Here is a 20,440-nt window from a genome sequence, read left to right on the forward strand (position 1 = left end):
ATGGTCCTGATAGTCTGTTTCCTTCACATGCCCTGTAAGTGGAAAATGCATTTAATTCTTAGAAAACAAGTTTTCAAATATCTTTGAAACACTTGACACAAGCAAATAGGATTTTTCAAAATGTTTTCTGTATCATTTTTCTCTTTTTAATTCTTCATGTATTTCTCAGATTGAGTCTTCGTAAAGACAGGCAAAGAAATACCAGAATAAAATGTAAGAAAAATACAAATATTAAGGTTACTTACCTAGACTAGATAGAGGTCTAAGCAGACTAACTTCATATATTAATGGGAACTGATATGAGAAAAATTGTTGGAACCGTACCATTACTGAATCAGTGATCACATATATTTACTTCATGTTACCCAAATTTTTGAGAAAATTGGTGCATGAAAATAAATGTTCTGTAAAATTTCTTTTAACAATCAGGGGCTCTGCGATGCTACATCAGAACAACTGATTAAATTCAGTAACTTTTTTTCCTACATTGGAATGTTACATTGTAGAAAATAATAGAAGTATGTGTTCTTCTAGAACTTTTGTATCTCCTGATCTATTCAAGAGTACCAAGGCAGGAGGAACTTTGAGACCCATTAATAATCTAGGTAGAACTGATTTTAGAGATCAAGAAACTTTGGAGAAGAGGTGTTCCCAATGTTCAGTTTTCAGAACATCCTCTATCTTCAGACTGGAAGGATAAGTTTAATTCTGTCTCCAGTTTCACAACTCCCTGGACTTTTGTTTTCCAACCTTGCACTCAGTTTCTGTGGTGGCACAGGGACTGGCATGGAACCCCAGATTCTGGCAGCAGTGATAAAGGGAGATGAGGAGAGCCCCCAGGTACTTGAGTGGTGGGGATGGTGATTTTGAGGATTTTGACTCAGGAACTTCCTGTATACAAGATACTGCTTGCTGGTACAGACAGTAACATGAGAGGAGTCTGAAAAGATAGCTCCAAGATATGAACTTGTTACCATTCATCAGAGAAAAGAAGTTGGGAAAATGACTTATTTTATTTTATTTTTATTTTTTAAAGATTTATTTATTTATTTACACAAGCACTGGGTATAGTCAGAAGCGCGGGAGGGTGAGAGATTTCACCAGAGCCAGAGCGGGGAGCAGAGCAGGCAGAAGGACCAAAGCACACTGCTGAGGGGAGCAGCGGGCGGCAGGAGAGGTCTGCGCGCCATGTGGGACCCTCGCCCGGCAGCCAAGGATCGAACCGGCGCTGCAGAGGCTGCAGGCAGCTTCGCAGCCCAGAGCTCAACCGCTGCGCCACCAGGGGAGGACCTTTTTTTTTTTTTTTTTAAGATTTATTTATTTATTTATACAAAAATGACTTAATTTAAAGGGGGAGATACTGACTGAATTTTTGGATATTTAGTTTGAAGTAGTGATAGTCCATCTCTTGTGAAAAACTGGGACCAACGATAGTTTGGATAGAGACTTTGTTGTTGTTAGGCCCAAGTGAAAGACACTCTACTCTCCCCTCCCCCCTATTCTATATTTGATAGAGTATATCTGTGAGATTGTAGAAGAAGTTGTGGACATATGTGATTTATTATATGAACTCTTGACAGATATCTTTCTATGAGTACATGTTTTGTTCAGCAGAGGAACACATTTATCTATTCTGAAAGTGGTCACAGAAGAAACCTACTTGAAATGAATTTTTTTTAAGGGAAGGCAGTACGGAAGAAAACAGAAAAGTGGGATAGATTTTACAAGACATACATTTGGCTTTGTGAGCAAAATAACTTAGTTTTTCTTTTTCAAAGTTTCCTCAATAAGAGGAGAGAGAATTTCTTCTGTGTCAGATTCAATCACTAGCCATCTGCTGCTATATCTCATTATGTTCTTCGTGTAATTAGAGCAATTAGGATGAGGACTGCACTATATATTCATCTTGGAAGGAGGGTTGAGCTATTTGCAGGCTTATTTTGAGAGACTGAAGATTAATGACTTAATCTTTTAGGTAACCTGATGGAAACTAAGACGTGTTTAAGCTAATAAACAAAGGACAGTTTTTCTTTTGTTTGTAATGTTGCCTTGTTATCACCATGGAGGTTAGGTATCTTGACAAATGTGTGTTTAATGAAATTAACTCAAAAGATGAAAGAGAAGGAAGAGTTTAGAATGAAAGAGAGGGCATGGCTTTGTGGTGTGGTCATCATAGTGAAGCCTCTCTCCAGATTTTTGACATTGAGCCAATTGGGAAGAGGGAATGGAGAGAGGAAGGAGAATTTAAAGGAGACAGCATTAATTAAAGATGCGCATAAGTCTCTTCTGAGAAGCTGGTCATATGAAGCACATCAAAAAGGGCAAGGCCATGTGGGTTCCCTTGCATAGGACTGTAGTGCACATCAGACTCTCACAGGATTCACCACTCCCGATACAATAAGGGGTCTTGTAAACACTGACAGTTCTTTCTTCCTACCCTGGCTTCCCCTCTGCCTTGTCTTCATTGCAGTTGCCAACACGCTAGTGGTAACTCTTATTACCAATAACTAAACCTCTTGCATTATTTTTCTAACTGGCTTTCTTAATTACCTACTCCAGTTCAAGCTAACCATGGCCACCAAATAAATACATTCTTATGAAACATCACTTCATCTTTGTTTCTCTTTTTATTTGAATGTTTTCAGTAAAGGCTGTGAATTACCCACAATACCAGACTTCAGTCTGCCATTCGTGGTCCCCTGAAGGGGGACTGATTGGGTTCCTGGACACAGTTCCAAAGAGGGTGTGTGTGGAGGCTTCTCCACACCAAAAAGCAACTCAGGGGGGCCTCCCTGGTGGCGCAGCGGTTGAGCGCTGGGTTGCGAAGCTGCCCGCGGCCTCTGCGGCGCCGGTTCGATCCCCGGCTGCTCCCCGGCCACCAGAGGAGGGTCCCACATGGCGCGCAGACCTCTCCTGCCGCCCGCTGCTCCTCTCAGCAGTGTACTTCGGTCCTTCTGCCTGCTCTGCTCCCGCTCTGGCTCTGGTGAATTCTCTCACCCTCCCGCGCTTCTGACTGTACCCAGTGCATGTATAAACAAACAAACAAATAAATAAATAAATAAAACATGCCTCTATTAAAAAAAAAAAATTAAAAAAAAAAAAAAAGCAACTCAGCTCAGTTCTGATGGTCTACCTGGAGAGAGCATCTGATTCCACAGATGAAGGGCTCAATCTCCCAAGAACACCCTGCACTTCAGATGCCAGTCACAAGCCCAGCCTGTCACCTTTGACTGGTTATGAATCAGAGGTTTCCAGGACCCCCTCCTCGGGTTCCATTAATTTGCTGGAATGACTGACAGAACTCAGGAAACCAGTTCAGTTACTAGATTACTGTTTTATTAGAAAAGGCTATCACTCAGGGTACAAACATCCAGATGGCAGGGGTAACAGGGCAGAGCGCAGGACAGGGCGCAGCTTCCATGTGCTCTCCAGCTCCTCTGCTGCTCACCATCCCCTAAGCTGTCTGAACCCAGTTCTTTTGAGTTTTTATGAAGACCTCATTACATAGGCACGGTTGATCAGATCATTGGCGACTGATCTCCCTTCTAGCCTGTTCTCTCTCCCTGGAGATCAAGGGCGATGGAACTGAAAGTTCCAATCCTCTAATCACATGGTTGGCTCCACTGGCAACCAGCCCCTGTCCTTAGTGCTTTCCAAAAGCCGCCTCATTAACATAACAAAAGAGACTTATCACTTCCTACACTTAGGAATTTCGGAGGGTTTGGGAGCCAGGAAGCAGGGACAAAGATTACATATATATGAGAAATATATTTTGGTGCTATGAATGACCACATATGTATTTTCTTATGAGTCACAATATCACAGAGAGTAATCTACATCGTCACAGTTTTTGTGCATGAGCCCTACTTCTAGCTAGTCTAGTATCTTTCCTGTCATAAAAATATTTTATGTTCTGGAGAGGATGTGGATAAAGAGGAATCATACTACACTGTTGGTGGGAATGTAAACTATTACAGCCATTTTGGAAAGTGATCTGGATTTATGTTCAAGTAATAAAAATAGAAATACTGTATGACCCAGCAGTACCACTCTTGGACATTTATCCAAAGAATATGAAGTCATCAGCTCCAAAAATTGTATGTGTTACAGTGTATACTGCAACATTATTTGTAATAACTAGGACATAAAAACAACCTAAGTGCTCACAAAAGGGACTGAATTAACAAGACAGTGGAATATTGTTCAGCCATGAGGAAAGAAAATATTCAGTCATAAGGAAAGAAAATGTTGTTTGAGGGAATTATATATAATAAAGCAAGTCAAAATTATAGAGCATATATTGGATATTTGCAGAGCAGATGATTTGACAAAGCAAAATGCTAATAAATACTAGTAGACACATAAAGGAAGTAAGGCTTCTGAGGTTAAGAGGGATGGGAGAGGGAGACAGGATCAAAGGGGTATAGGAGGTCAAAGGGTGGTGGGAAAGTTGTGTTTGCAGTATTTAGCTTTATTGAAGGTATATACAATCAGGAAAAAAAATTACGAAATGATAACAGCCTCCAAATATTGGCATCAACAACAACGAAAGGATATCATAGCATGGATAATATGGGGCAAAAGTGTCTCTAAGTCAAAAAAGTAATTTTAGGACTAAAGAGAGTCAATAATCTAAACAAAAGTATGACCATTGTGTGCATATTTAGAGATAACATATAAATAAATAAAAATTAAACTGAAAAGAAATAAGATGCTAAAATGAAACCAGGGTCAGTTATTCACAACATACAGATTTGCAGGGGCTGGTTGTTTCTAGCAATCATCAATTGGCTTTTAGAGACTCATGGGTAGAACCTTGTTTAAATTGTCACCATCCTCCCTCATCTTTCTGAAGCAAATAATTTGTCAACTGGGAGAGTGCTGCTTACTCATGGGTACTATGAGAGCACTATGTTCGTGTTCACCTCTGCTGTTGCTTCTCTGCGCATCCCATCGCTCCTGTTTGGAAAAACTCTGGTTTCTGGATCTAAATCCCAAATTTTTGATACTATTTTTTTCTAAAAGATTTATTTATTCATGCATACAAGAACTGGGGTATAGGCCAGATGTGTGGGAGGGTGAGAGGATTCACCAGAGATAGAGTGGGGAACAGAACAGGCAGATTGACTGAAATACACTCCTGAGGGGAGCAGCAGGTGAGACAGGAGAGGTCTGCCGCGCCATGTGGGTATCTGCCTGGCCGGCCGGGAATTGAACTTGTGCTGCAGAGGCTGTGGACAGCTTCACAGTGCTGCGCTCAACCGCCTGCACCACCAGGGAGACCCTAAATCCTAAATTTTTAAAGGTCCGACTCAGTACTTCACTATTCCAATCGTTTTCTACCACTGCAAGTCTCTTATATATTCATTCAGTAGTCCTTATAGAGTTCAGAATAGTAGTTTATAACATCATGGATGCTGAAAAATTGGTAGGGGTTGAACCCCAGGTCTTCAGAAATGGAAGAAACTTTAGAGATCAAGATGACCCATTTTGTTTTTGAAATTCAAGTGGCTACAACACCAGGTCTTTGAGAATGTAGACAGACAAATGAGTTTAAAGAAATGAATCAGGTTTTTATTTCCTTCTATTGTTTCATTTTCTGTCATAGCCCTTGGTATCATTGAATTTCTCCACATTCTGACAATTGACAGAGAAAACCATTTTCTCCAGTTTTGAGGAGATTTGTTCTGGATGCCTTGAATGCATTTAGCCTCTGGGTGTGTGCCCAGTGCTGTGTGCGTGGAACAGTTAATTCTAGGGGCTGTCCATGCTCCGCTCTATTCAGATCAGGACTCATTTATGTGTGCCAGGCCACTACTGAGCTTGGCACATGCTGGTGGGCAGCAGAGGCCTGTTTGTCTCTACATTTGATGAGTTCTACTCCTGTGTGCATATGCCTGGGTAAGAGATCAGAGTGAGACAACAACAGAGAGAATTAGACACAAGGGTAAGAGCCTGAGAACAGGAAGGACAGAAGGAAAAGGAGAGATTATAAGTAGAGGAAACTATCCACATTCCTGGTGGGACAGCTGGGGAAAGCAGGGTTTTGGTGGCTTTCTCAGTGTCACACATCTTTACTTCCTAGCCTCACCTGAAGGTCACTAGTGCCACTTTATTCACTTATGTCGTGACTTACTCCTTTCCTGCTCTCTACTTTAAGAAGATGCTAATTCTCTATTAAAAGTATCCATATTTAATTTCTCCAGGGTCTACTGAAGTCCTTAATTTGCTGTTAGTTTATGACAGTGATATCCTGGCTTATAAATCTGAAACTGTTGCATTTATCCTTGAATTATACCTCCCACACATTAAGCTATACCTTCTACAAATTTATAGTGTCTTCCCAAAGTGACCAGAATATAGTTGTCTAACCCTGTACCAAAATTTTATATTTTAGGCACTTGGACTTGTTGCTTCAAAATAACAAATTTACAGGATGTCAGAATTCGTACAGATCATGCAGATCCATCTATTCAACTGTTGATTGAGCTATATTCTTTGATATAAAAAATGCTAGGGATTTTACTCTGATGGAGTCTCATTTTATAGGTAGAGACAGACAATAGACATTGAGCATAATAAATATAATGCAGACTATGTTAGGAGGCAATTGGTATATTAGACACACAAAAAAGTAGAGAATGGTGGGTGGGTCAATTGAAAATATGTGGATGAGTGCCTCCCTGGTGGTGCAAGGGGTTAAGATGCAACCTATGAAGCTATCTGCAGCTAATGCAGCACGAGCTTGATCCCTGGCCAGGGAGCTACCCGCATGGTGCGGCAGACCTCTCCTGTCTCCCCACTGCTCCCCTCAGCAGTGCATTTCAGTCAGTCTGCCTGTTCTGTTCCCCACTCTGTCTCTGGTGAATGCTCTCATCCCCCACCCCTGCACCTCTGGCCTATATACACCCTACTTCTTGTATGCATAAATAAATAAATATTTAAAAAAATATGTGGATGACACAAAATTAAGTTTATTATTTTAAATTTAAACCTTGTATTTTAAGCAATATATAGTTTGTACCAATTGTGCCTTTATTCTTTTTTTTTTTTTTTCCTTAGGTTGCAGGATCATGAGGGGTCTGACATCTAGGTCCTTGTTTTTAGACCTATAGGATTAACTGGTCAAAATTCACATAGATTTTTCTAGTTCAAGGTGATGGCTTTAAATAGCAGAAAAAAGGATTTGAGTCTTATTCTAGGAATTAGTACTATTGTAATAAAGTACAATAGTCTTTAGTACAATAAAGAAACATTTATTGAGAAGAGGCTCCCAAGCTAACAAGACACTGACATAGCCTTTCTGTTTTCATGGACTTGGGTGTCTCTCACCCAAGTGATAGAAGTGCATCTTGTTCTGATAATTATCTTGAAATGTACAGCATTAATAATTTGTTTTGATTAAATACCTTCTTACTGGAAAGAATTAATATGGGAATATGTTAATATGCCATCCTTTAGTCTTATACACAAAAGCGTCAAGGTATAAGGGAATGGTTAAAACTGTAGTAAGTGAGGAAAGGATAATAAGTTTCCTTAATCAGTCTACTTTACTGTCACATCTTTTATTTTTCCTGTTTTGTCCAGTCACTTCTTTCTAAGATAATCAGCATTAATTAACTGAGTAGATACATCTCAAAATTAGGATCAAACCACAAGACCTGGCATAATCTTGAAATTTTGACATTCCATTTTTCATATGCATGCACAAAACTAAAATGTTTTCCCTTCGTTCTTTTCTTATACTTGCATTTTCACCCCCTGGAGTTTGCTGATGTAACTGAAGATGACCAGTAATTTATAATGTGCAAACTCTCTCTGCCCCTGGTCAGTACAGTATATCACAGGTGCCCTTGGGTACTTCAGTACCCCTGTTGCTTTGCACTCTTCGGTGCTGTAATTGACTCTTGCATTTCTTCAGGTTATCTAGACAGAGAGTTAGGGAATTGACAGCAGGTATAATATATCTGTCAGTTCCAAGCTTCACCAGGATTCACTGCTAGTCTTCAGAGGGTGTGTAAAGCTGGGACCTGCCATTGTTATTTTGTTGGCCTTTTGCTGCCCATTCTGCTTCAGCTGCCCAAAGGCTGCTGAGAAACCAGCATTGTTCTTGGTCTCCTCCTCAGCTAAATGTATATCCTTCAAAGAATAAATATCCTTTGTACCTATTCCTATAAAAGAAGAGATCATTTAATAAAGAAGTATGAATGGAAAGGCAGGTTTTAGTGTGTAAACACTTTTTTTTAAAAAGATCAGTTGTGCTTTTTCATAAAATTGTAGCTATTTGAAATCTGAAATAGTATTTGAAAACCATAGTAGTGAATGTATTACTGAGAAATAATAGTACTAGTTCCTAGAATAAGACTCAAATCCTTTTTTTGCTGGTATTTAAAGCCATTGCCTTGAACTAGAAGAATCTATATGAGTGTAATTCAAAACTAAATTCAGAACCTTTTTTGATAATGCAATAATTTTGATAATGTCTTGATAATGTAATAATTTTGTTAAGCTCAAAGAACTAAAAACCATGGTTGATTTAATTTCCTCTTTTATTCAATATCCTCTATTTCTGTCACACATTCCTCATAGTTTTTCTTTTTAGTAACTTTAAACTTGCCTATTTATTCTGCTTTGCCAAAGATCCTTTAGCTCAGTTCCTTTTAGTTTCATGTGATAATGATTTGACATATTAACCAGTGTCCTCTCCTTATTTTTTCCTCTTCTAGTTGTTACCTCCCTTCCCTTTTTTTTTCCCAATTTGGCAATCTGACTTATGTTTTAAGGACACAGCAAACACAGAAAAACCCATACTACAAAATGCTTGACTTACGAATTTTATTTATCTGTGGCAACATTGATTTACAACATTGTATGTGATTTAGGGGAATCAGTTCACAGCTCCACAGATGAATGTCACTACAGGACGCCTGTCACCGAATCACCCTTAGTCCCTTATTATTAACCATTGGGTTCGCTTCTCACTTTGTTCCTTATCCCATTCTCCCTCCCCATCTTGTAGCCTCAATTCTGCAGGGTTTGTTTTGGGTTAGTTTTATCATTTCCTTTGTTTGCTTTTTTATATCCCACATATGCATAATTGTCCAGTTCACCTTTCTCCTTAGCATAATTGCTTCCAGTTCCATCCATGTGTTGCAAGTGACAAGGGTTCATCTTTTTTTTTTTTTTTTTAATAACTAAGTAGTATTCCACCCTGTGGATATACACATCTTCTTAATCCACTTCTTTGTCACTGGGTACTTAGGTTGCTCCCATAACATGGCTATTAAAATAGTGCTGCAGTGAACATAGGAGCACATATATCCCTTCAAATGAGTGCTTTTGCTTTCTTCAGGTAGATATCTAGAAGTGGAATTGCTGGAAAATATGGTAGATCTTTAATATTTTGAGGAACTTCTATACTGTTTTCCATAGCGGCTGGACCAGTTTTCATTCCTACTAACAGTGTACAAGGGTTTCTTTTTCTTTACACCCTCATCTGCTTTTGTTGTTTCTGTTTCTTTTGATGTGGACCATTATCACAGTCGTGAGGTGGTATCTCATTGTGGTTTTGATTTGCATTTCCCTGATGATAATTGGTGTTGGACATTTTTTCATGCATCTATTGCTCTTCTTTGGAAAAGTTGACTTTTGAATTTTTGAAATCGTGTTCCAGGCAGAAAGGGAATTGACTTGGAAGAATCCAAATCAGTTATTCCTATTCTCGGTAAAGTATGGTTTGGGGTGGTGGCATCGAAATCTGCTGTGCCCAGTATGATTGGAGACCAGTAGAGATGGCTCTATGGGCTGTCTAATTATATGGACCTGAGATAGCTTTGCCAATTTTCAGTAGCCAGGATAACATAGGGGGTAGAAAGTATGTACCTCTGTTCCCAAAGGGACAGGGCATAGCTAGTAGAGAGTCAGACTTGCAGAGACTTGTGGAAGGGGTGAGGGAGGATCTGGTTAGATCTGCTGGTGGTAGAGCTTGTAATATTTGCAGGGATAAAGGCAAATAATGACTTCTACTCATTCTGCTCCCCATCCCAAATCTAGCATTTTGTAATCCTATGGAATTTATATTCAGCTTTTGAAAAAGAGGAAACCAGGGTAATTGAGATTTTCCTGAATTGACTGAAATTTAGCTTTTGCCATACAGTGGAATTGAGGCTTCAAAACAGAAATTAAATTTACTTACACAGAAATACCCTCCAGTTTCTTGCACATCTGAGTTTTTGCTTTGCAGTACTACCTGTTACACTAGTACTTTACAGTACCACCTGTTCTTTTCAGATGCTGCCTCTCTAATCTTGCTGTTTTTCAGTAGGAGAATCTACCATGGCTGCTTGTAATACATGGCCTGGATTATCCAGATTCTTCATTGTCTGAGTCTACGTGGTTGTTTCTCACTGTTCTCCAACTTGAATCTCCCCTTTCAGCAGGCCAGTCTCCTTGTTATCCTCATGTCTGCCAGATGACTTCTCGACTTCCCACCCAACTGCTCTTTCTCTGCTTATAGTTCTCCTTACATTCAAACACGACTTGTCCTCCTCTTCTCTTTTGGACCAGTCTAAATCCTCTCTATTCTCAAGGTTCAACCCAGATTGGGCTGTCCCTTTTAAACCTTCCTTTATTCTCAAATTGACAATGGTCTTGGTTTAAAACAAATTACAATGACACTTAGTGCTATTTGTTCTTTGATTTTTCTTCTATGGCCATATAGTTTTTTCTTTCTTTCTTTCTATTTTTTTTTAAAGATTTGTTTATTTATGCATACAAGAGCTGGGGTACAGGTCAGTGATATGGGGGATGGTGAGAGGATTCACCTGAGACAGAGTGGGGAGCAGAACAGGCAGATCGACTGAAATACACTGCTGAGGGAAGCAGTGGGCGAGGCAGGAGAGGTCTTCTTCACCATGTGAGTTGCTTCCTGGCTGGCTAGGGATTGAACTCATGCTGCAGAGGCTGCAGATTGCTTCATAGTGCGGTGCTTAATCCCTTATGCCATCAGGGAGGCCCTTTTTTTTTTTTTTTTTTTTTTTTTTTTAAGATTTATTTATGCATACAAGAACTGGGTACAGGCCAGAAGTGTGGCGGGTAGGAGGTGCGAGGATTCACCAGAGACACAGTGGGGATCCACTGAAATACACTGCTGAGGGGAGCAGCAGGCGAGTCAGGAGAGGTCTGCTGCGCTATGTGGGTAGCTCCCTGGCCAGGGATTGAACTCGTGCTGCAGAGGCTGCGGAAAGTTTCATAGGGTGGGTCTTAACCCCTTGTGCCACCAGGGAGGCCCTAGTTTTTTTTCCCTTCAGCCCTCCAACTAGATGAAAAGTTTCTTAAGAATGTGGGCCACACACCCCATATTTTTCTTGCATTCTCGAGTGCTAGCTAACGCATGGTGGGAAAAGAGTACGGAATAAAAATTACTGATTAATAGGGTAGAAGCCATTGCTATTTGCATTGTGTGTGAAATGAATTTTATCTTTATCTGTTTATTCTTTATGTACTTTTATGTCTCTACCACTCTAGCAGTTAACTAAATTAAAGAAGCAAGCAGTGGGTGGATGCACTGTGCATGTCTCTGGCAAGTAAAACAAAGCTGATTTGCTCCATTTTTAGAAAGCTTCATGGTGTTCATTTTTCAAGTGTCACTTAAAAATGGGTAACTAAATAAGTAGTCTGAGTGTTTTTAATGCAGTGCTATACTTTTGTAAAGAAGCATTTGCAATACGGGCATCTCAGGTTTAATATTTTTAGTTAATACTTGCTCAGAGTTGTTGAAGGATAAAGAAAGCTATTGCTTAATATTTTTTAATTATGAAAAATTATCTGACATTACTTTGACTCCCTTTTGAAGTTTACAAACACAAAAGAATAATTTTGTCATGGATTTTAGTTCTGTGTGTTTTTTTTTTTTTTGTTTGTGTGAAAGAAGTTCAGCTGGTTTCTGGCCTTGTTCTGTTCTTTATTTTTTCATTCTCTATTAGGGGCGTTTTATAGAAGGGTCTTCTATGGTAGGTTTTAGAAAGACTGGATCTTCTCCCCATATTACTTCTCTGGCTAAATAATTCCCTGGAGGGCCACGCAGGCAGGAGAATTGTGGAAGGAAGGAGAAGAAACCTGAGAGGCTTCCGCATGCAAGGATGTTATCCTGTTCCTCTTCACCACCCTCCCCCAGCAGTACATCAGTTTTCGCAGTCCCCTAGGGAAACACAAAACCATTTTGCACAAGTAGGCCATATGCCCTTCGTTAGGGATGATTTATATAAAATGTCTGTCTTTTTTCACATGTGAAAACATATACTACATCTAATATTTTCTAAACCTTCAAATGAGTCCTTATAAATAACTTGAGTTTTGTAATACTCTGCTTGTAAGGCAGGCTTATCTGAAGTGCTTTTTTATTAAGTAGCTCTCAAAATATTTATATGCGTAAATACACACATACACTTTGCTGCTGTAAAACACTAGAAGCCTGTGCCACGTTAAGGTTATCGGAGAGTATGTCCTTATTGTGAGAATAAGGAAGAACATGCATTAACTTGGGGAGGAATTCTTGTCTCATTTAGTGCCACTGCTTGCTAGAGCATAAAATAAAATAAAATAAAATAAAATAAATAGAAAAGCTTCTACTAGAAAAAGCGGTTCATTTATGTCTGTCTTCATGTTCATTTACTTATTTTTTAAAAATAGTTTTTAATAAGTGCTGGGGAAAAAAAAACAGGGCATGATGGGAAGAAAGCACAGAAGAGGGGGCCTTTCTGAGAAAGGTTCTTTAAGGAAATAAGATTGGAAAAGCAAATAGAAATTTAAGAGTTAAAGAGCTGAGAAAGAGCCAGTGGCCTTGAAGTTAGAAATGGCTGGGTAGGTTGGAGGACCTGATCCTGGACATGGGGCTCAGTGACTGATGGGAGAATGAGGGCCATGAGGGCGAGCTTCATTTAGAAATGCTCATATTTGATTTTAATGGATGATTCTTGAATCTGAGTGTGGCGTGTGGCTGTGGAAAGTGAACTGTATGCTCTGGAGAATCAGTTTGCTGACACAGCAGGTTCTCCTAAAGTTGTATATAACAGTAGAAAAGGAACAGGGAGACTAATGGAGAAGGACAGCACAGGTTATACGAGGCACAGCGGCTTTTATAAACTTCTGCAGTGAGCAGAATTCAAATGCCTGGACATTCACTTGACAAATTATATATATTTGTCTTTTGGTTTAGTGTTGTTGGCATTAATTCTTAAAAACCAGTTTATTTAGCATTCCCAAATGTTTAGTAACTTTTAGAACTTGTCTTCTCTCCCTGAGAATATGGCAGCAGTATGGTTGTTAGAACCCTCCTCCAAAATCCCAAGTTACCTTTGGAAGATGTGTCTTTCTTTCCTTTTCCTCCCCCTTCCTCAGCTTGTCTGTTCGGTAGAATTACAGCAGGTGGTGGGAGCAGTTGTCTCTTCTAGATGTGCTGCTGTGTTACCACCTCTGTGAGGTAGAGCTCTGTGCAATCCAAAGACGTCCTGGGAATGGAGTCAGACAAAGAGCTGTGGGATGTTCACTTCGTGAAAGGATAAACTACATGTAAGAATAGGAAACAGCAAATCATTTGGCACTTGGCTATCTTAGATTTAAATTGGCATCTCAGTGCTCCTTTGTACTAACCTGGACGTCTTTAATACGTGTCATTGGAGGTACATGATATACAGGTCAATGTTGCCTTTTTAATTCGGCGCTCTAATAGGCACATTGTCCAATGCTTGATAAAGAAGTGGAAAAGAAATCAGAGAGGTTGGGGGTTTTTGATAGACTTATCACATCATTTCTGATTTTTACTTCTGTGGAATCGATAAGGTAAACCAAACAAGCTGTAGAGGAGCTTTGGGGCAAGGAAACGCCAAAATAATGGCTGTAGAGGCATTATAACATCTCAGCAATGGTTTAGCACCTATTTGCTCACATCTGTTACATTTTTGGTATTTCCTTTCTGTCTCTCTCTCTCTCTTTTAAAGATTTATTTATTTATTTATTTGTTTATCTATTTATTTATTTATTTATACAAGCATTGGGTACAGTCAGAAGCGCGGGAGGGTGAGAGAATTCACCAGAGCCAGGGCGGGGAGCAGAGCAGGCAGAAGGACCGAAGTACACTGCTGAGGGGAGCAGTGGGCGGCAGGAGAGGTCTGCGCGCCATGGGGGACCCTCCTCCGGTAGCTGGGGAGCAGCCGAGCAGCCGGGGATCGAACCAGCGCTGCAGAGGTTGCGGGCAGCTTCGCAACCCAGCGCTCAACCGCTGCGCCACCAGGGAGGCCCTCCTTTCTGTCTCTTAAAAAAATTATGTAGTGAACATTTGGATTTTCAGTGCAACCCAGATAGGCTTGTTACATTTATTATTTTTTTAAGATTTATTTTATTTATTTATGCATACAAGAACTGGGGTATAGGCCAGAGGTGCTGGGGGCAGGGTGGGGAATGGGGGAAGAGGATTCACCAGAGACAGAGTGGAGAGCAGAACAGGCAGATTGACTGAAATCCACTGCTGAGGGGAGCAGTGGGAGAGACAGGAGAGGTCGGCTGTGCCATGTGGGTAGCTCCCTAGCTGGGGATAGAGCTTCCTAGTGCTGAGACTTAATCCCTTGCACCACCAGGGAGACCCCCAGGCTTGTTGCATTTAGAAAACAACAGCATCACCTTTATTTATGATCTACAGGAAAGGGGGTTTGTTTTTGTTTCTACACTTTTGTGTGAGGTTCCTATGATCATTAACCTGATGCATTTTTGAGCAAAAATAAGCAATGAAGTGGAAATCAGAAAAAAGGAAATCTCATTTACTTAGTAATTTATAAAATATTTGATGCTCAACATGAGTCAATTTTATTTTCTTTTCTCTTTTCTTTCATTTTACCTTTTTACACTCCTTTTTAGTTCACAGGTTTAGCCTAGGAATGGAGCCCCACCAGATTTCTTTGGGTGTCTTATGACACTTATTAGAACATAGTACGGTCCCTTAGAAGATATACTGATTTATGTAACTTGGAAGCTCCTGAGCTGGGGGTATTATCTATATTCTCTAAAATCATAGCAAAAATGTATTTATAGGTGCACTTCTCTCAGAGTATTGGTCTGTGAGTTTCAACAGATTTTTAAAGGGTTCTATGACCAGAAAAAAGAACTAGGATCTGAATCTAGGATCTAGTTATAACCTAGCCCTTGAATTTTTGTGAACTCTGGGAACGCAATAGTACCTCTCTGCAAAGAAGAGGGAGTTATTTGTACATAGTGTACATGGAAATTATAAAATATTAGTAATAAAATTTATGACAAATTGGATTTATTGGTCAGAAAAAGAAGTCCAGGGACAATTTACTACCAATCTGAATCATAAACTATTGTTACTACATTAGGCTAGCTATGAGCTATGAGATTTGGGGGACAAAATAGATAGTCTTTAAATTCTGGTATGATAGATTTGGGTAGACTATAAAGAGACATTTTCTGCAAGAATTTCAAACATAGGAATGAGTTTGTGTAATCTCTAAGCCTGATAAAATGGTTACAATTTTTATTTGTGTGAGATGGTTTAGAAGTGATCTTATTTGGAGTTAAATAGGTTGGATTACCTGTGAAAGAGCCCATATCCTCAGTCTTAAAAAAAACTAATAGTATAAAATTTCATTTGCACCTCCTCCCCTTGCCCTGCTTTCCTTCTTGCAAATAACTTGTGTATTTGCCGTAATGCATGTATATGCCTCGAGCTAGTGTTTTCAAACCCTCTTCACCTGTGATATATTGGTGGGAAGTCTTATGCCCTGACCCTCTTCCTTTCCTCTTCAGTCCTGCCTGTTCTTTAGTCTATTCTCTGATTTGCACTTATTTTCTGTGTGTTACCTGTTTATGAAATACTGTGGTTACTATACAGTCTTAGAATCCATCTAGCTCTTTGACTTCTTACCCACTTCTAAGCTATTTTACTTGAACATCTGCAGTGCAAATAAGCAAATCCAGAATGTAATGATACCCCAAGACCATCTTTCCTAAGGCAGTTTAATTTAGAGAATGTTACAGATGAGTCGAGGAAATAACTGGAAGAACTAAAGAGAAGTGAGCAGAACCTTTTGACTTTGCATGTGTGGGTGTGGATAGGGAGTTGTAGGGCTGATTTTAGAAAGCAGTGTTTGGAAAGCTGAACTAGATGGCCTCTCCAGGATCTTCTGGCTCCAATATTCTGAGACCTACAAAGTGTTGCCTGTTTGGAGACCACTGGAAACAAAAAGTTTCTGTGTATAATGGAGCTCATTGTGCTCCTGACCTAGGAAGCTTGGCAGAGAGGTCCATCATAAGACTGTCATTAGTCAATTAAAGTCAATACCAATTAGGGAATATTAATTAAAATTGTAGCCTTCCTAGGGAAGAAAACATTGATACTCTGTCTCTATATATAAATAAAAAGATTTCTACATGTAAATAAATAGAAATGTGGGTTCTCTCCCGCAACATGTAAAGAAACACTTCCAAAAGAGTGAACTCTAGGTTTGGAGAACGATTTGCAGGTAGAAGGACAAAATTGAAATGACTCAAGTTGTGTTTCTTCCATTACAAACACTGTGGTAGTTATTGTTTATTTACAATCTACTTTTCAGATACAGGACTAGGTAGTTGGAGACAGGGAAGAAAAAGAGTAATCACAGGCATAAAAAGCTGTAAAAGCAATGTGTATGTTTAAATCAAATCATCATAAAATCTACCAGCAGGTCACATGGATTGAAAAATCAGATCTTTACAAGAGTGGTAGAAATGGCCACTGTATTTGCTGGTAAAATGCCTGTCTGTCCCTCACATATTTTCTGGGTGCTTCTGCAGTCCATAGCATTCAGCAGAAGTAAAATCATTGCTGGGAGGAAGGAGGGGAATTAGCACTTGGAATGTATGAAATAGGATGATGACCTCTATTAATGTAGAGAATCTCATTTGCTGTTTTTATGTTCCTCATAATGATGAACTCAATGCTAGCACAAAATTTGCCCTTAATAAATATCTGTTCTCTGTTCATCTATAATGTTTCTTTTTTATTATAATAATGCCTTATGTGATAATTAAGTGTTGAAGAATATTTATTATAAAATATACTTATTATTCTTCAGGTCACTGACCTTGTCACTATTTTAGTATTTCCCTCACTGCAATTCAATCTAGGGTTCTTGGGCCTCCCCTGGTGGTGCAGCGGTTGGGCACTGGGCTGCGAGGCTGCCTGCAGCCTCTGCAGCGCCGGTTCGTTCCCCTGCCGCCAGCGAGGGTCCCACCAAAAAAAAAAATAAATAAATCTAGGGTTCTTTTTTTAATTCATTTCAGTGGTAGAAGCAGCCATAACTTTCAAATGTTTATATTCCTTGGTGTTACTATAGTGAATATGCATATTCCTTTTCTATAATTTTCTTTTATCTTGCTACTTATCACACCATTCTTGTTATTGCTCACTGCCTAGGTGAAAGTGGAGATTAATGAAATGCATGATGGCAAGATTTCTGGCCATAGTCCTCATACAGGTCATCTCTGAGTACATTATAATAAACTAAGAAAAGGCAAAAATTGAACTACCAAATTTGGTCACAAAATATGCCTACATTCCCTCTTGCTTTTCCCTTAAAAGCGTTGATGGTGGCCTCAGAGTTGGTGATTATGATACTTTCTGAATTCTGGTTCATTGCCACGTTGTCACCTTTATCTCTCTTCTTCCTTTATAGAAGAGCAGCATTGGTGTTTATCATGGGTACTGTTGACTGTGAACTTCAGCCCTTCCTCAAGTGTGGTTTTGAATTTTTTATTTTATTTAAATATTTAATTTCATTTATAAAATTTATTTAAAAAATTTAATAAAACAAAAATTTTATCTTATTTAAAGAAGCCCTCCAGTGTAAGACTGCTCCTTTCCCCCCACATCCTCACCATCATTTGTTGATTCTGGTATTTTTGATACAGGCTATTCTCACAGGTGTGAGGTGGTGTCTCATTATGGTTTTGATTTGCATTTCCTTGACAATAAGTGATGATGAGCAATTTTTTCATTTGTCTGTTGGCCATCTGTATGTCTTCTTTTGAGAACCGCCTGTTTAGCTCTTCTGCCCATTTTTGATTGGGTCCTCTGTTTTCATTTTGTTGAGTTGTATGAATTCTTTGTAGATCTAGGATATCAACCCCTTGTTGAATAAATGGTGTGCAAATATTTTCTCCCATTCATTAGGGTGTCTTTTTGTTTTACTAATGGTTTCTTTCACTGTGCAGAAGCTTTTTAGTTTAATGTAGCCCCAATTGTTTATATTTTCTTGTTTTCCATTCTCTTGGAGATGAATCCACAAAGACATTTATGATGCCTTATGTTGTGGAGTGTTTTGTTTAACTTTTCTTACATACATTTTATGGTTCAGGTCTTAAGTCCAAGCTTTTTAATCCATTTTGAGTTGATTTTTGTGTATGGTATGAGAGAGTGATCTAGTTCTTTGCACACAGCTGTCCAGTTTTCCTTTGCTCCAGTGGATATTCTTGTCTCCTTTTCATAAATTAATTGTCTGTATAAGCGTGGGTTTATTTCTGGGCTTGATTCTATTCCATTAGTCTATGTGTGTCTGCTTTTGTTCCATTACCATACTATTTTTATTATCACAGCCTTGTAGTATAGTTGAAGTCTGTAAGTGAATTGTTGCCATTTTTCTTCTTTTTTTGTCAGATTAGTTTTGGCTATTCAGGGTCTTTTGTGGAGCCATATGAATTTCAGTAATGTTCCATTTCTTTGAAAAATGCTATTGGGACTTTGAAAGAGATTGTATATTGCTGTGGGATGGAGGGCCATTTTTGACAATGTTAATACTTCCAGTCCATTAGAGGGAATATCTTTCCATTTCTTGTATCTACTTCTATTTCTTTTAACAGTGTCTTATAGTTTCATTTATAAGTGGGATTGTTTTCTTAATTTATTCCTCTTCTAGTTCATTGTATAAAGGAAGGTTACTAATTTTTATATTGATTTTGTAGCCTGCTACTTGGCTGAACTGATTTATTCTTTCAATTAAATTTGTAGTGGAGTTTTTGACTTTCTCTATGTTTATTATTATGTTGTCTCTGAATTCTTTCAGCTTCTGTTTATCTGAGAAGACCTTTATTTCTCCCCCATATCTGAAGGAACTCCGTGTAGGATCTTGACTAGCAGTTTTTATTTTTAAGTATTTTCATCATGTCATCCCATTCTTTCCTTGCCCCCAAATTTTTCCTTAGAGAAGTCAGATGTAAGCCTGATCACGGTTCCTTTATAGATTATCTGCTTATCCCCCCCTTCATCTTGAATTTGTGGACGTGTCACTACTCTGTGTCTTGATGTAGATCTCATTCTGTTTATGTAACCTGGTGTTCTTTTAGCTTTATGGACTTGTATGTTTAGTTCCTTCTACAGGTTCAGGAAGTTTTCCCCTATAATTTCTTTAAAAAAGTTTTCAGCTCCCTTCTCTCTCTTTTTGCCTTCTGGGTACTCATCATTCTTATATTGCCTTTCTCATAAAGTCAGATAATTTTCAACGTGTTTCTTTATGTCTCTCTTTTTCCACCTGAATTCTTTTTTATTTTTTCTGTTTTTTAACACTTTTTTTCACATGTAATTCCATATGACATCATTCACCCATTTAAAGTATATACTTCAGGGCCTCCCCGGTGGCGCAGCGGTTGAGCACTGGGTTGCGAAGCTGCCCGCAGCCTCTGCAGCACCGGTTCGATCCCTGGCTGCTCCCCGGCCACCGGAGGAGGGTCCCACATGGCGCGCAGACCTCTCCTGCTGCCCGCTGCTCCCCTCAGCAGTGTACTTCGTCACTCTGACTGCTCTGCTCCCCTCTCTGGCTCTGGTGAGTTCTCTCACCCTCCTGCGCTTCTGACTATACCCAGTGCTTGTATAAATAAATAATTAAAAAAAAAAAAGTATATACTTCAGGGGCCTCCCTGGTGGCGCAAGGGGTTAAGACACAACCTATGAAGCTATCCGCAACTCCTGCAGCACGAGTTCGATCCCCAGCCGCCCAGGGAGCAACCCACATGGCACAGCAGACCTCTCCTTTCTCGCCTGCTGCTCCCCTCAGCTGTGTATTTCAGTCATTCTGCCTGTTCTGTCCCCCACTCTGTCTCTGGTGAATCCTCTAACCCCTCCCCCACCTCTGGCCTGTACCCCAGCTCTTGCATACATAAATAAATAAATCTTTAAAAAAAATATACACTTCAATTACTTGTAATGTGTTTGTAAAGTTGTGCATCCATCACTATAATTTTAGAATAATTTCATTATCCCCCTCCAAAAATTCCATTCCCCTTTGCTGTTACCTCCCAAATACTAATCTGCTTTCTATTACTATAGATTTGCCTGTTTGGTACATTTAATCATGCAGCATGTTGTCGCTTGTGACTCTTCCCTCACTTAGCACCA

At 39.3% G+C, this 20,440-nt stretch overlaps 1 protein-coding gene across 3 annotated transcripts in view; it reads left to right on the plus strand.

The window, feature by feature from the left end:
- Nucleotides 1–20,440, plus strand: part of IGSF11 (immunoglobulin superfamily member 11) — a 109,069-nt gene that overhangs the window by 47,157 nt on the left and 41,472 nt on the right. The window contains exon 1 of one of the 3 annotated variants that reach the window (XM_037525506.2): nt 11–34. The exons of the other annotated variants lie outside the window; for them this stretch is intronic. Coding sequence (XP_037381403.1) covers nt 28–34 — 7 coding nt within the window. The 5' untranslated portion in view covers nt 11–27. Of the gene's footprint in view, nt 1–10; nt 35–20,440 lie in introns of those variants that run through there. 3 annotated transcript variants of the gene reach the window in all.

Source organism: Talpa occidentalis, unplaced genomic scaffold (genome assembly GCF_014898055.3).
Source record: "Talpa occidentalis isolate TD23 unplaced genomic scaffold, MPIMG_talOcc4v2.1 talOcc4.4, whole genome shotgun sequence".
Taxonomy (NCBI): Eukaryota; Metazoa; Chordata; class Mammalia; order Eulipotyphla; family Talpidae; genus Talpa; species Talpa occidentalis.